The sequence below is a fragment of the Schistocerca cancellata genome, chromosome 8 (assembly GCF_023864275.1).
Source record: "Schistocerca cancellata isolate TAMUIC-IGC-003103 chromosome 8, iqSchCanc2.1, whole genome shotgun sequence".
NCBI lineage: Eukaryota > Metazoa > Arthropoda > Insecta > Orthoptera > Acrididae > Schistocerca > Schistocerca cancellata.
The window spans coordinates 190,668,143-190,681,818 of NC_064633.1; the positions used below are offsets into that span (position 1 = coordinate 190,668,143).

Here is a 13,676-nt window from a genome sequence, read left to right on the forward strand (position 1 = left end):
CGTCCTGAGGCATCAAGGTGTCGTCAGTTTGGTAATGGAAGGAGACCAATGATTGAGGACAGTTGTAAGGTGGCAAGATTTTGCCACCATACATTCAATATTCTTTTAGATGTATAATCATATTACATCACTGTTTACGATGCATAGTGAGATCATCAATCATTTCATTGGCTGATAACTGGCTAGCACCATGCATTACAATACTTGTAGTGCTACGAGCGTCGAGGAATTAATTAGAGTACTGACAGAAACAGCGAAGTTGGCCACACATTCCGCTATTGGCGAAAGACGGGCTGGAAAGAGACCTGTGGTGTTCTGCAGGGATGAACATTTACTGCCGTGAGTGTGGAGGTGGCAGTGCTACAAGCCGATGGGTACTATGTTGTAAAAATTCAAACGCATAAAATATAATGATGAGAGCATAGCTCTTTCAAAAATGGTCATCCACTAAAATACTGTTTTAGCGATCTTTGCTTTTGAAATCCTCTCAGGTTGACATATATCGCAGATCGCCCAGAGACTGACAATGTCATGAATACATCACGATAACGATGATGTGGTAAACTGAAGTGAAACCGCAACGCAAAGCTTCAATTTATGGAAATCGCTAGATGTGGGTTGTCAATAGCAGGGTCACCGTAATCATTTATAGGCGTAAGAATTCCATTGTGGAGATAACATTATGCATCCTCACATACACAGGCTGTGTGTTAAAACATTAAACAGGAACAAAGTATGAAACTTCCTGGCAGATTAAAACTGTGTGCCCGACCGAGACTCGAACCCGAGTTCGAGTCTCGGTCGGGCACACAGTTTTAATCTGCCAGGAAGTTTCATATCAGCGCACACTCCGCTGCAGAGTGAAAAACTCATTCTAGGAGCAAAGTAGTTGGGAAGAGATGAAGAGACTTTCGTGGAGAGCTGCATCGAACCAGTCTTCAGGCAGTAGAACTGAACAGTCGATGATGCGTATTGTCGGATTCGTAACAAGCTGTTCTGGAAAGCAAGGACCAGGTCAGCGACCCGAGAGGAGGAGCCTCCGTCTCGTGAACAAATAGAGCGTCTGGTTTCAGCTGAGAGAGCTTTTCCGCTCCGGCGCTGAGGGGTGTGGGAGACGCCGCCCCCCGCAGTTTTGGCGGCGTCTACGTCCGCGTCTCCGTCTCCGCCGCCGTCACGAGCAGGGCGCCCGCGGCCTCATTACGGCTTATCGCGAGTCGCCGCCAGACGGACGCCGGATGATGGATGACTACTCCTGCGGCGGGCGCGTCGCCATGGCGACCTGTGACGTCACGCTCCTTGGTCTGCGTCTCGGCGCTGCCGCCTCAGCCTCCGGGAGCCGGGAGGCGGCAGCCAGCGGCGGGCCAATTACCGTAGACTGCTCCGGCTGCGCTAGACTTCTCCCTCCACGGGGCGCTGTAGGGGGAGGCGAGTGCTGGGTGCCACGTATACAGGGTGAGTCACCAAACATTACCGCTCGATATATTTCGCAAACCACATCAAATACTGACGAATCGATTCCACAGACCGAACGTGAGGAGAGGGGCTAGTGTAATTTGTTGATACAAACCATACAAAAATGCATGGAAGAATGTTTTTAACACAAACTTACGTTTTTTTAAATGGAACCCCGTTAGTTTTGTTGGCACATCTGAACATACAAACGAATACGTAATCAGTGCCGTTTGTTGCATTGTAAAATGTTAATTACATCCGGAGATATTGTAACCTAAAGTTGACGCTTGAGTACCACTTCTCCGCTGTTCGATCGTGTGTATCGGAGAGCACCGAATTACGTAGGGATCCAAAGGGAGCGGTGATGGACCTTAGGTACAGAAGAGACTGGAACAGCACATTACGTCCACATGCTAACACCTTTTTGTTGGTCTTTTTCACTGACGCACATGTACATTACCATGAGGGGTGAGGTAGACGTACACACGTGGTTTCCGTTTTCAATTACGGAGTGGAATAGAGTGTGTCCCGACATGTCAAGCCAATAGATGTTCAATGTGGTGCCCATCATTTGCTGCACACAATTGCAATCTCTGGCGTAATGAATGTCGTACACGCCGCAGTACATCTGGTGTAATGTCGCCGCAGGCTGCCACAATACGTTGTTTCATATCCTCTGGGGTTGTAGGCACATCACGGTACACACGGTACATGTTGGCCACCACATTGAACATCTATTGGCCTGACATGTCGGGACACACTCTATTCCACTCCGTAATTGAAAACGGAAACCACGTGTGTACGTCTGCCTCACCCCTCATGGTAATGTACATGTGCGTCAGTGAAAAAGACCAACAAAAAGGTGTTAGCATGTGGACGTAATGTGCTGTTCCAGTCTCTTCTGTACCTAAGTTCCATCACCGTTCCCTTTGGATCCCTACGTAATTCGGTGCTCTCCGATACACACGATCGAACAGCGGAGAAGTGGTACTCAAGCGTCAACTTTAGGTTACAATATCTCCGGATGTAATTAACATTTTACAATGCAACAAACGGCACTGATTACGTATTTGTTTATATGTTCAGATGTGCTAACAAAACTAACGGGGTTCCATTTAAAAAAACGTAGGTTTGTGTTAAAAAACATACTTCCGTGCATTTTTGTATGGTTTGTATTAACCAATTACACTAGCCCTTCTCCTCACCTTCGGTCTGTGGAATCGGTTCGTCAGTATTTGATGTGGTTTACGAAATATATCCAGCGGTAACGTTAGGTGACTCACCCTGTATACGCTATACTCCGTACGCTCTATTCTGTGTTGCCTTTCAGATACTGGATATTGAAACCCCGTTTTTGGGTGGAGAGGGAGGAGGGTAATTGGGTGAGGGGCGGGGGGGACGTGACTCATTAGGCTTCTGAATGATTTGATACGGATCGCCACGAATTACCCTCCTTTGCCAAGCTCTTCATCGCCGAGTAGCACTTCAACAGCGTCCACAATTATTTGTTGGATATGATCCAATCTCTGTTTTCTCCTACAGATATTACCGTCTGCAGCGAAATTGATCAAAGTCATTGCAATTTGTTGGCATCAAATAGCTGTGTACCATGTTAGATATATTGTCACCTATTTTCAGAATTTAATTCGCTACGAATGACTAAAAGCCATTTTGTTGTAACCAATGCGCAATGCCACGCGAACTTTTGTAAACGAAATGATGTAGCTTCGCTAACCTTGGAAAGAAAGTAGCACATGACGTACGAGGCAAGGGGGACACAGAAAGATGACTAGTACGGGGGAAGGGAGCATCCATGCCCAAAAAAAGTCTACTAGTGTCAACAATCGTCCGTAATTTGGAAAAGAAACTGCTGAGAATATTAGTTTGGAGCACAGCATTGTGTGTAAATGAATCAGGGACTGTGGGAAAACCGTTTACTATTTATTATAAAAATGGTTCAAATGGCTCTGAGCACTATGGGACTGAACTTCTGAGGTCATCAGTCCCCTAGAACTTAGAACTACCTAAACCTAACTAACCTAAGAACACCACACACATCCATGTCCAAGGCAGGATTCGAACCTGCGACCGTAGCGGTCGCGCAATTCCAGACTGTAGCGCCTAGAACCGCTCGGCCACTTCGGCCGGCTACTTATTATAACTATCTTGTGCCAGATCCACACAAAATCTTTCCATTAAATCTCCAAACGCACAACATATGACGTGAATGACGTGTGAGCATGTGGATGCAATGTTGTGGCAATTTGTGTACATAGTAATTTTAACTTTTACTTTTGACACGTCATATGTTGTGCATCTGAAGATTTAATGGAAAGATCTTGCATGCATCTGGCACAAGATGTTTATGAAAACCTGTACGAAGATTTGATGAAGGTAACACAGTTTTACCGTAACCGTCATACCAAATACATTATTTATTGCGATCTTGGCTAAGAAGTTTTTGAAGTTTTTCTGCTCCTAAGAAAGTAAATATAGATCGCCCCGTCATACTCACTATGGTAAAACTAATCGTCTCTCTCTCCCTCTCTCACTCTCTCTCTCTCTCTCTCTCTCTCTTTCCTTTTTTTTTATACAAGGTTTCGATTTGTTACATTTTCGGTCATCGATGAAAATATTTGTAAGTTGTGACGTCGCGTATATTTCGCATACTCGTCGTAACGGCTAAAATGTATACTAACAATCATCACTGTTCCTGCGTATGCAAATAACTCTAAGTAAAGGTACTAGATTAGCTTGAAACAATTTACTTATGTGATCAACACACACGTTTAGCTCAAAACTACGGGTGGTTTGTATAAAACTGTAATAGTTAATGCCCGATAAATAAATACTGTTGCAGATACAGTTACGATATAATCACCCTCAAATAATTATTTATTACATTTATCGTGTGTATTCAATGAAAACTTTTCTGCAAAAAATATTTTATTTTTCTAATAGCAAGATACAATTTTCCTTTTTTTCTTGTGGGTGAAGCCCTGAAAATAATGTGATTAATTATATTCCACGTAACGGCTGCCAATGCGCCATTATGAGAAAAGAATGGCAGATGGCCAGGATAAAACTTGAATTCTAGCGATAATTAATTATTTCCACTTAATTATATTCATAGTGAGGGAGAGGTGTGGAATGAGAATAAGAGGACACATACTTTTTATACACATATTGTGAAAGAAGTTACGTACAATTAACGAAATCGTTCCTTCAGAAGCAACGTCGGACAAAAGCATCTAATAGGTCCAAGAGCTAAAGCAAGAGTGATCATTTATTCATCCAAGCCTTTATCCCACAATTATACAGAAATTCCATGACCTGATATACTCATAGTCTTCGTTATTCTTAGTATTTCTAACAAAGAAATATGCGAGGGTTGGAACTTAAATTGTAGCAACTATTTATTCACAACCGATACAAAAGAGTTACCTGTTTGCAACTGTTACTGTCCTTCAAAGTAGCCACCAGCGTTGTGTGGAAGGCGTAGGTCGTAGGTTGTGTTCCAAGAATGAACAAAAGAAAAAATGGCTCTGAGCACTATGGGACTTAACTTTTAAGGTCATTAGTCCCCTAGAACTTAGAACTACTTAAACCTAACTAACCTAAGGACATCACACACATCCATGCCCGAGACAGGATTCGAACCTGCGACCGTAGTGGTCGCACGGTTCCACACTGCAGCGCCTAGAACCACTCGGACAAGAATGAACAGCATAGAGACATATGTGATCACACTTTCTGCAGGACCTGACCATCATTTGCAAGACAACGCTCAAACAAGTACAGTGCAAGCTGTTACTGATTTGTTTGACTGATGGGGCTGCTAAGTCCTATACGACCTACTGCACTCCCCTGACTTATGCGCTCGTGAGTTTAACTCGATTTCTAAACTGAAGAAAACGCTTCACGGCATTCGCTTCAGAACTGCTACAAATTCGTCAGGCAATAGACGGCGCCGCTCGAACTATCAACACAACTGGCACTGTGAAGAGTAACCTACGACTTCCACATCGCTGACAACTGGTTGTACACAATGCTGGTGACTGCTTTGAAGGTCAGTAAAACTTTGAAACACGTATCTATTTTGTACGAGCTGTAAATAAATATTTGCCACTATTAAAGTTCCAACCTCGTATAAAACGTGTTTCTGTTATTCATAAGCAAATTTCACATTTATCAATAATAATGGGAAACTCTTGCCTTTGATCATGATGAAGAACGTTCTGTTGAGCACAAGACAACAACGAGTTCATGTTTATTAACGTAAATTGTTCTTGCATCAAAATTGATGGCTTTGGCTAACAAAAGCGCAGAATTTACGCGATCAACTAATTTCATTACTTATAAAATGAAATTTATATTCTGTAAGCATGTGAAATGCACAATGGATTAACACTGAACGCTGTGCGATTCTAATTATGTGCAAAACAAACAACCAAACAAAAAAACAACAAAGAGATGGCGTCTGCTCCTAGATTCCGTCTTACACATTCATTTGTGTTTCTCCCGTTACCAATGCTACTAATACTACCAATTAACCGTACAGTTTACTACGTCGTTTATGTATATGGTAAAGTGCAACTGAGTCATTGGTACTAGAGTGAATGACCTTGCCTGTGTTTACATGTTTGGATTCGAATCGCTCCCTGGACTGTTTTGACGACATTCACTATACTCTGGCCTGGACTTTTGGCTAAACACTTCGTAAACTCCGCCTTATCGACACAGAAGATGCCTCTTTGTTCCACCCGTCTCTGTGTCTCTGGCAGTGCTTGTGTATCCTACCTACGACGAGTAGAACGGAATAGTCTTAACTTAGAGAAAAATTTCATATACAAAAGTAACTTCTAATGCACCTTAAGAAGTGATATAGAACCATTACTGTTCACGGAATTTGGTAAATGACATAGTGGATAACATTGAGAGGTCGAAGAATTGATCAGTTAATGTTGTAGTCTTATGTAGAGACGTCACAACGCTAGAAAATTTTAGCGACTTGGTGAGAGACCTGCACAGGATGTATACTTGGTGCACGGGTCGACAGTTATACCAAAGCAAAGTGTTGTGCATAAATGCCCGAAAATCTCCATTGTTGTTTGATTACACGACTGCCGAAAAGTTGCTGGAAGCATTAACATCCATTAATCATCATAGAGGATGCATACACAGTGATTTAAAGAGGAACAATCAAATAAAATTAATCGCAGAAAACGCACATGCCAGGTTGAGATTCATTGGAAGCACCCTCAGAAAGTGTGGTCAACCTACAACGGAGGTAGCCTACAGTACAGTTATTCAACTGTTTCTTAAGCATTGATTTTGAAGTTAATTCGATGAATCCGAATACCTTGATATCAGCTGCATTAGTTATAAATCTTCTACCCAATAACGACATATAAAAATTTGTGCCGAACGGAAACTAGAACCTCGATTCCCCGTTGGTCCTGAGCGGTGGCCCTACCCATATTTTTTGTGATAATATTGTATTTCATTATCAAACAATATAAAACTGAATACAACCAACATGAGGATACTCTTCTATTAGTACAACATAAGAACGAACTCACTCGGAAACATCAAAAAATAAATGCTGTCTGGTCCCAAATCTCCATAGCGAGGAGATGGATACGTCTTCTCGTAATATAGTCTTTCTCAACGATCCGTTCGAGATTCAAATCAGTATCCACCAGACGCAACTTCTCTTACCCGGTACTACCCACCTGCACGGGTGCGGGGATATGGGAGAGGAAGGCAGAGGATCTTTGAACACACTGTTTAAGTACTTAACAAAAGTCTAATATCTGAAATTGTACAACAATTGATCCTGTTGTTACTATGGGACAGTCCAAAAGTCAAGCACATCTTTGAGAATGTCCCATAAAAGGTAGGACACAGGAAGTCCTTCGATCTAGTTCATCGCATCTGCTTTTGATTGGGGAAATTAGGTATTTGTGGTGTCACCGCCAGGCACCACACTTGCTAGGTGGTAGCCTTTAAATCGGCCGCGGTCCGTTAGTATACGTCGGACCCGCGTGTCGCCACTATCAGTGATTGCAGACCGAGCGCCGCCACACGGCAGGTCTAGAGAGACTTCCTAGCACTCGCCCCAGTTGAACAACCGACTTTGCTAGCGATGGTTCACTGACAAAATACGCTCTCAGTTGCCGAGACGATAGTTAGTATAGCCTTCAGCTACGTCATTTGCTACGACCTAGCAAGGCACCATTACCAGTTACTATTGAGATTACGAATAATGTACCGTCAAGAGCGACGCTCACCATTAATGGATTAAAGTTAAGTATTCCACCAGCTACGTCCTTTTTTCTCAAGTCAAATTTCCTTGTCCTGTTCCAGACCTCACGCCAGCCTGCGTGACCTAAAACGCGTGCCTTTCGGCTTCCTCTAATAATACGGTGTTGGCACTCCTGCCAACCCACAACAGTATTAATCAGACGAAGGAGCATTGCGGGCTCGATAGTGTAGCGGGGCGGTACTCTGAGTATAAGGCATCCGTTTTCTGAATTAGAAGTCACACATTCGCGAAAGATCCACATTCCAGGTGGTTTCCATCCATGTCTATCGCACGGTACCGGATGCACATTGGTGAGTCATGTAGAGCAATGTTGTGCAATCAACGTCTTGTCGGGAAACATTGTTGAGCACTAGGTATCAGGTGACGCGGATCTCTCGTAAAATATTTTTGGCGAATTCGTCATTAATATGCGGCACACATCTTGCGCTGTAGGTGCCCTGGCACAGGCAAGATTCGTGTACACGTAGCTATAATCGAGGAAGAATGTTTTGACGTGGGGAAGTGCAAGCGCGGTGTGAGCGATAGCAACAGGGGGCAGACAAGACGGAGGCACCAGTTCGTCAGTGATGGGACCGGTGTAATTGCGTCTTGAGCGTGGTGTTGATGTAAAGGCCGCCTCACGCGCTCGAACGTTGCTCAGTGCTAGTCCTCCGCTGCAAAGGGGAGACTGAGGGCATCATATCGTATCCTAAAGACAAGTCTATTACTAACGAAGTAACAAATGGCCTCCTGGATCCGCTGTAAGATCACTGGAGTCATCGGTAGGATCTGCGCCAAATGTGGGGTCCGGGACGCCATGTGGCTGTTAATGAAGGCGACCCTTCGGACCATATCTAAAGGTCGGAGCAGGTGACATCAACGCCCATACAGTGAACTTGTAAAAGGCCTTTATACACTCCTGGAAATTGAAATAAGAACACCATGAATTCATTGTCCCAGGAAGGGGATACTTTATTGACACATTCCTGGGGTCAGATACATCACATGATCACACTGACAGAACCACAGGCACATAGACACAGGCAACAGAGCATGCACAATGTCGGCACTAGTACAGTGTATATCCACCTTTCGCAGCAATGCAGGCTGCTATTCTCCCATGGAGACGATCGTAGAGATGCTGGATGTAGTCCTGTGGAACGGCTTGCCATGTCATTTCCACCTGGCGCCTCAGTTGGACCAGCGTTCGTGCTGGACGTGCAGACCGCGTGAGACGACGCTTCATCCACTCCCAAACATGCTCAATGGGGTACAGATCCGGAGATCTTGCTGGCCAGGGTAGTTGACTTACACCTTCTAGAGCACGTTGGGTGGCACGGGATACATGCGGACGTGCATTGTCCTGTTGGAACAGCAAGTTCCCTTGCCGGTCTAGGAATGGTAGAACGATGGATTCGATGACGGTTTGGATGTACCGTGCACTATTCAGTGTCCCCTCGACGATCACCAGTGGTGTACGGCCAGTGTAGGAGATCGCTCCCCACACCATGATGCCGGGTGTTGGCCCTGTGTGCCTCGGTCGTATGCAGTCCTGATTGTCGCGCTCACCTGCACGGCGCCAAACACGCATACGACCATCATTGGCACCAAGGCAGAAGCGACTCTCATCGCTGAGGACGACACGTCTCCATTCGTCCCTCCATTCACGCCTGTCGCGACACCACTGGAGGCGGGCTGCACGATGTTGGGGCGTGAGCGGAAGACGGCCTAACGGTGTGCGGGACCGTAGCCCAGCTTCATGGAGACGGTTGCGAATGGTCCTCGCCGATACCCCAGGAGCAACAGTGTCCCTAATTTGCTGGGAAGTGGCGGTGCGGTCCCCTACGGCACTGCGTAGGCTCCTACGGTCTTGGCGTGCATCCGTGCGTCGCTGCGGTCCGGTCCCAGGTCGACGTGCACGTGCACCTTCCGCCGACCACTGGCGACAACATCGATGTACTGTGGAGACCTCACGCCCCACGTGTTGAGCAATTCGGCGGTACGTCCACCCGGCCTCCCGCATGCCCACTATACGCCCTCGCTCAAAGTCCGTCAACTGCACATACGGTTCACGTCCACGCTGTCGCGGCATGCTACCAGTGTTAAAGACTGCGATGGAGCTCTGTATGCCACGGCAAACTGGCTGACACTGACGGCGGCGGTGCACAAATGCTGCGCAGCTAGCGCCATTCGACGGCCAACACCGCGGTTCCTGGTGTGTCCGCTGTGCCGTGTGTGTGATCATTGCTTGTACAGCCCTCTCGCAGTTTCCGGAGCAAGTATGGTGGGTCTGACACACCGGTGTCAATGTGTTCCTTTTTCCATTTCCAGGAGTGTAGTTCAGCGCCGTATTACGGCGCACGTCTTTCGTAAATACTATGCCCGAACACCGAAGTGTATCCATCGTCCGCAGAGGGTCCACACTCGCTTTCCGGAGCCCTCTGCCGATTTTGTGGCACGTGACTTGACCACAATCTCGTTGCTGCCTGCCAAATCCCCACGGTGCACGATCCATCCCAGCGTCATCTGGATCTCCTCTTCAGAACGAGCGAAAAACACTAGATCATCCGCATAAGCTCGGCACTGGAAATTGTATACCTTCACCGTGATCTCCAGAAGAGGTTGTTTTAGCCCATATAGAAGGGGCTCTGTCGCTATTGGATAGAGGATCATTGACAGTGGACAGCCCTGCTGGACCACGCATAATTAATTATCATCCTCAACGATGCACCATGGAGAAATGTGCATGGCTACGCATGTAAAGGCGGCAAGGCTGGCCATATGATACACCACGGCAAACAGGAAAGGATGGCTCGCTTTATCAGATCACTTCGGCTGTTCGTGCACACTTGGGTAGTAGATCAATACCCATTACACCTGACACGACGGAATTTGCACTCAGCGATTTAATTTGGAAGTATTTCGCACAGCTGTGGTCGTTTCAGACACGCGTGTAAGTATTAGAAGTCTAGGCTACCATTTCTTTCGTGGCAATCTAACAAGGGAACCTCCCCTTCGCACCCCCCTCAGATTTAGTTATAAGTTGGCACAGTGCATAGGAGTTGAAAAACTGAACACAGATCAATCGAGAAAACAGGAAGAAGTTGTGTAGAACTATGAAAAAATAAGCAAAATATACAAACTGAGTAGTCCATGTGTAAGATAGACAACATCAAAGATATGGTGAGCGAAGGAGCGCCGTGGTCCTCTGGTTAGCGTGAGCAGCTGCGGAACGAGAGGTCCTTGGTTCAAGTCTTCCCTCGAGTAAAAAGTTTAATTCTTCATTTTCAGTTTATGTGACAAACTCTTATGTTTTCATCACTTTTTGGGAGTGATTATCACATCCAAAAGAAAACATAAATCGGGCAAGATAGAAGAAACTTTTTACCCATTCGCCAAGTGTACAAGTTAGGTGGGACGACAACATATTCCTGTCATGTGACGCACATGCCGTCACCAGTGTCATATAGAATGTATCAAACGTGCTTTCCTGTGGAGGAATCGGTTGACATATGACCCTGCGATCAAATGTTTTCGATTCCCATTGGAGAGGCACGTCCTTTCGTCTACTTATCGCACGCTTTTGCGGTGCGGTCGCAAAGCACAGACACTAAACTTATTACAGTGAACGGAGACGTCAATGAACGAACGGACAGATCATAACTTTGCGAAAATAAATAAAGTAAAATTTTCGCTCGAGGAAAGACTAGAACCAAGGGCCTCTCATTTCGCAGCTGCTGATGTTAACCACGGGACCACGGCGCTCCTAAGCTCACATTGTCCTTGATGTTGCGTATCTTGCACATGGACTACTCAGTTTGTATATTTTGCTTATTTTTTCACAGTTCCACACAACTTTCCTGTTTTCTCGATTGATCTGTGTTCAGTTTTTCAAGGCCTATCCACTGTGCCAACTTATAACTAAATCTGAAGGAGGTGCGGTGGGGAGGTTCCCTTGTAAGTAATGATGTGATCATTTGGAGATGTATTTAGTGGACGACGATGTAGACAGTGTGACATGTGGAAGTTTGGGTCGGCTCGGAGAGCGTGCCGGCCGCTGTGGTCGAGTGGTTCTAGGTGCTTTAGGCCGGAACCACGTGGCTGCCATGGTTGCAGGTTCGAATCCTGCCTCGGGCATGGATGTGCGTGATGTCCTTAGGTTAGTTAGGTTTAAGTAGTTCCAATTCTAGGAAACTGATGCCCTCAGGTGTTACGTCCCATAGTGCTTGGAGCCATTTGAAATTTTTTCGGAGAGCGTGCGTGGATGGTCTACTTGGTTGCGACTGCTCGCGATAAACAGAAGAAGCGGATTCTCGTCCCGGTCCGACACATCCCGCGGAATCGCCGTCCGTATCTAATGCGCGTAAATCGAGACACATTTTATGTATGTAGAATATGGGGTTAGGTACTCGCTTACTCAGAAGTTAAGTTTGAGATGTAGTTTCTTCATGTTTTTACTAAAAATAGCCATTACCATCTTTGTGAAGAGACATTTTAATGCAACATTTGTACACTACAAAATTCAGCACAAAAACACACAATAATACACTAAAATCACTATTCCGTCACTAATGAACTCCCAGCCTGTTCTTTTCACAATCCTTTAACGCCCTAGGATTCTTTAAGTGGTAGATCATAAGGGGTTTTCATTTTCAATCTCCTGCTGCATTCCCTCCGAAATGAAGGTAGTATCAGGCCTTGACAACCTTAAATCAAGGTGCTATTTTTTTTATCTGTAATAAAAATGAGTGTACGGCTCGACATACAATTCCAAAATAAGCCCTATTCGTCAAGGTTGAAAACCTGTTTCGCAGTATAGCCTTTTTCTATCGCAATTTCTTTAACCTTTTTTTAAAATCCCTCGGCTCCAATTTCGTCTGCCTCAGCTACCTCTCCTGTCTTTTAGATATTGTGAAAGCCAAAACGATGCCTAAAGCGACCAAACTAACCTGAGCTGGCCGAGAAAGGTGTTGGATCGTCCTCTTCTTTCGATAAATCTGCATACAATCTGTTAGATTTACCTTGGATAGCAGCTCCAGAGAGAGGCATATGCTGTTGGTTGTGATGCCCAACCCAGTATCTTAACTTTTTTTTCATTCTTTCAATGGGCTCAGAGGGACATTTGGTCACTCTAGCCACACTTAAGTTAGCTGAAGAGTCAGCAGTTTTTTGAGTTACTTCCGCACTGTCCCGAACAGTTCCCACAGCGGATTCACTAAGCACGCTGAATGTCAACAATACGCTCGACTTTCCCCACAGCGATTCTAAATTCTATCTTTGTTTCTAATGAATATGGCCTTCGCAGACGCTTCTTCCCTCGACATGCATGCTTTCTTTCTTCTGTCTCCAGAAATTTTACGTACAAACCCTGTGAAGTGCAATTTCACAGTTCTACTGACATGAACTGATGGTTCACGTCTCGACAAAAACGACAGAAGATCCGTGTTGAGATGCGCTTATGCACTACTGGTTCAGTGTGCTGCTAACAGATGGCAACACTGCACTTACAACTAAAATCGAATATATGCGAAAATGCAGATAACGAATCCGTGTATAACGGAATCTACCTGCATCTTACTATTGAGTAGAAGATCTTTTTCTAAGTAGAAGATCTGTTTCTAATACGGCTGCTGTCAAGTATTTCGTACAGTTGTGGGTCGTCAACAGTGTCTACCCTTTAGGACATACATGTAAGTATTTAAGGATTCTTCTCAGACTGACTGCGCTAGTGCTATAAGTGTAGCGTCTCTGACCAGTAGGCAAAACGTTTTGAATCCCAGATTCGGACCCAGCCACGGCTTAAACCCTGTACTTCCGAATATAGTTTTACATTTGTTGTTTTTATCCTGTAAATAACGGAGTGTTGCGTTCCATCTATGAGGAAGGCAGCGACATATCTGGCCCATTGATAAACACC

The 13,676-nt window shown here is 45.2% G+C and overlaps 1 protein-coding gene across 1 annotated transcript in view; it reads left to right on the top strand.

Annotated features, from left to right (window-relative positions):
- Nucleotides 1–1,235: 1,235 nt before the first annotated feature.
- LOC126095461 (leucine-rich repeat-containing G-protein coupled receptor 5-like) overlaps nucleotides 1,236–13,676 on the top strand; it is a 1,115,085-nt gene continuing 1,102,644 nt past the window's right edge. Inside the window, exon 1 of the mRNA XM_049910253.1 lies at nucleotides 1,236–1,452. Coding sequence (XP_049766210.1) covers nucleotides 1,236–1,452 — 217 coding nt within the window. The remainder of the gene's footprint in view (nucleotides 1,453–13,676) is intronic.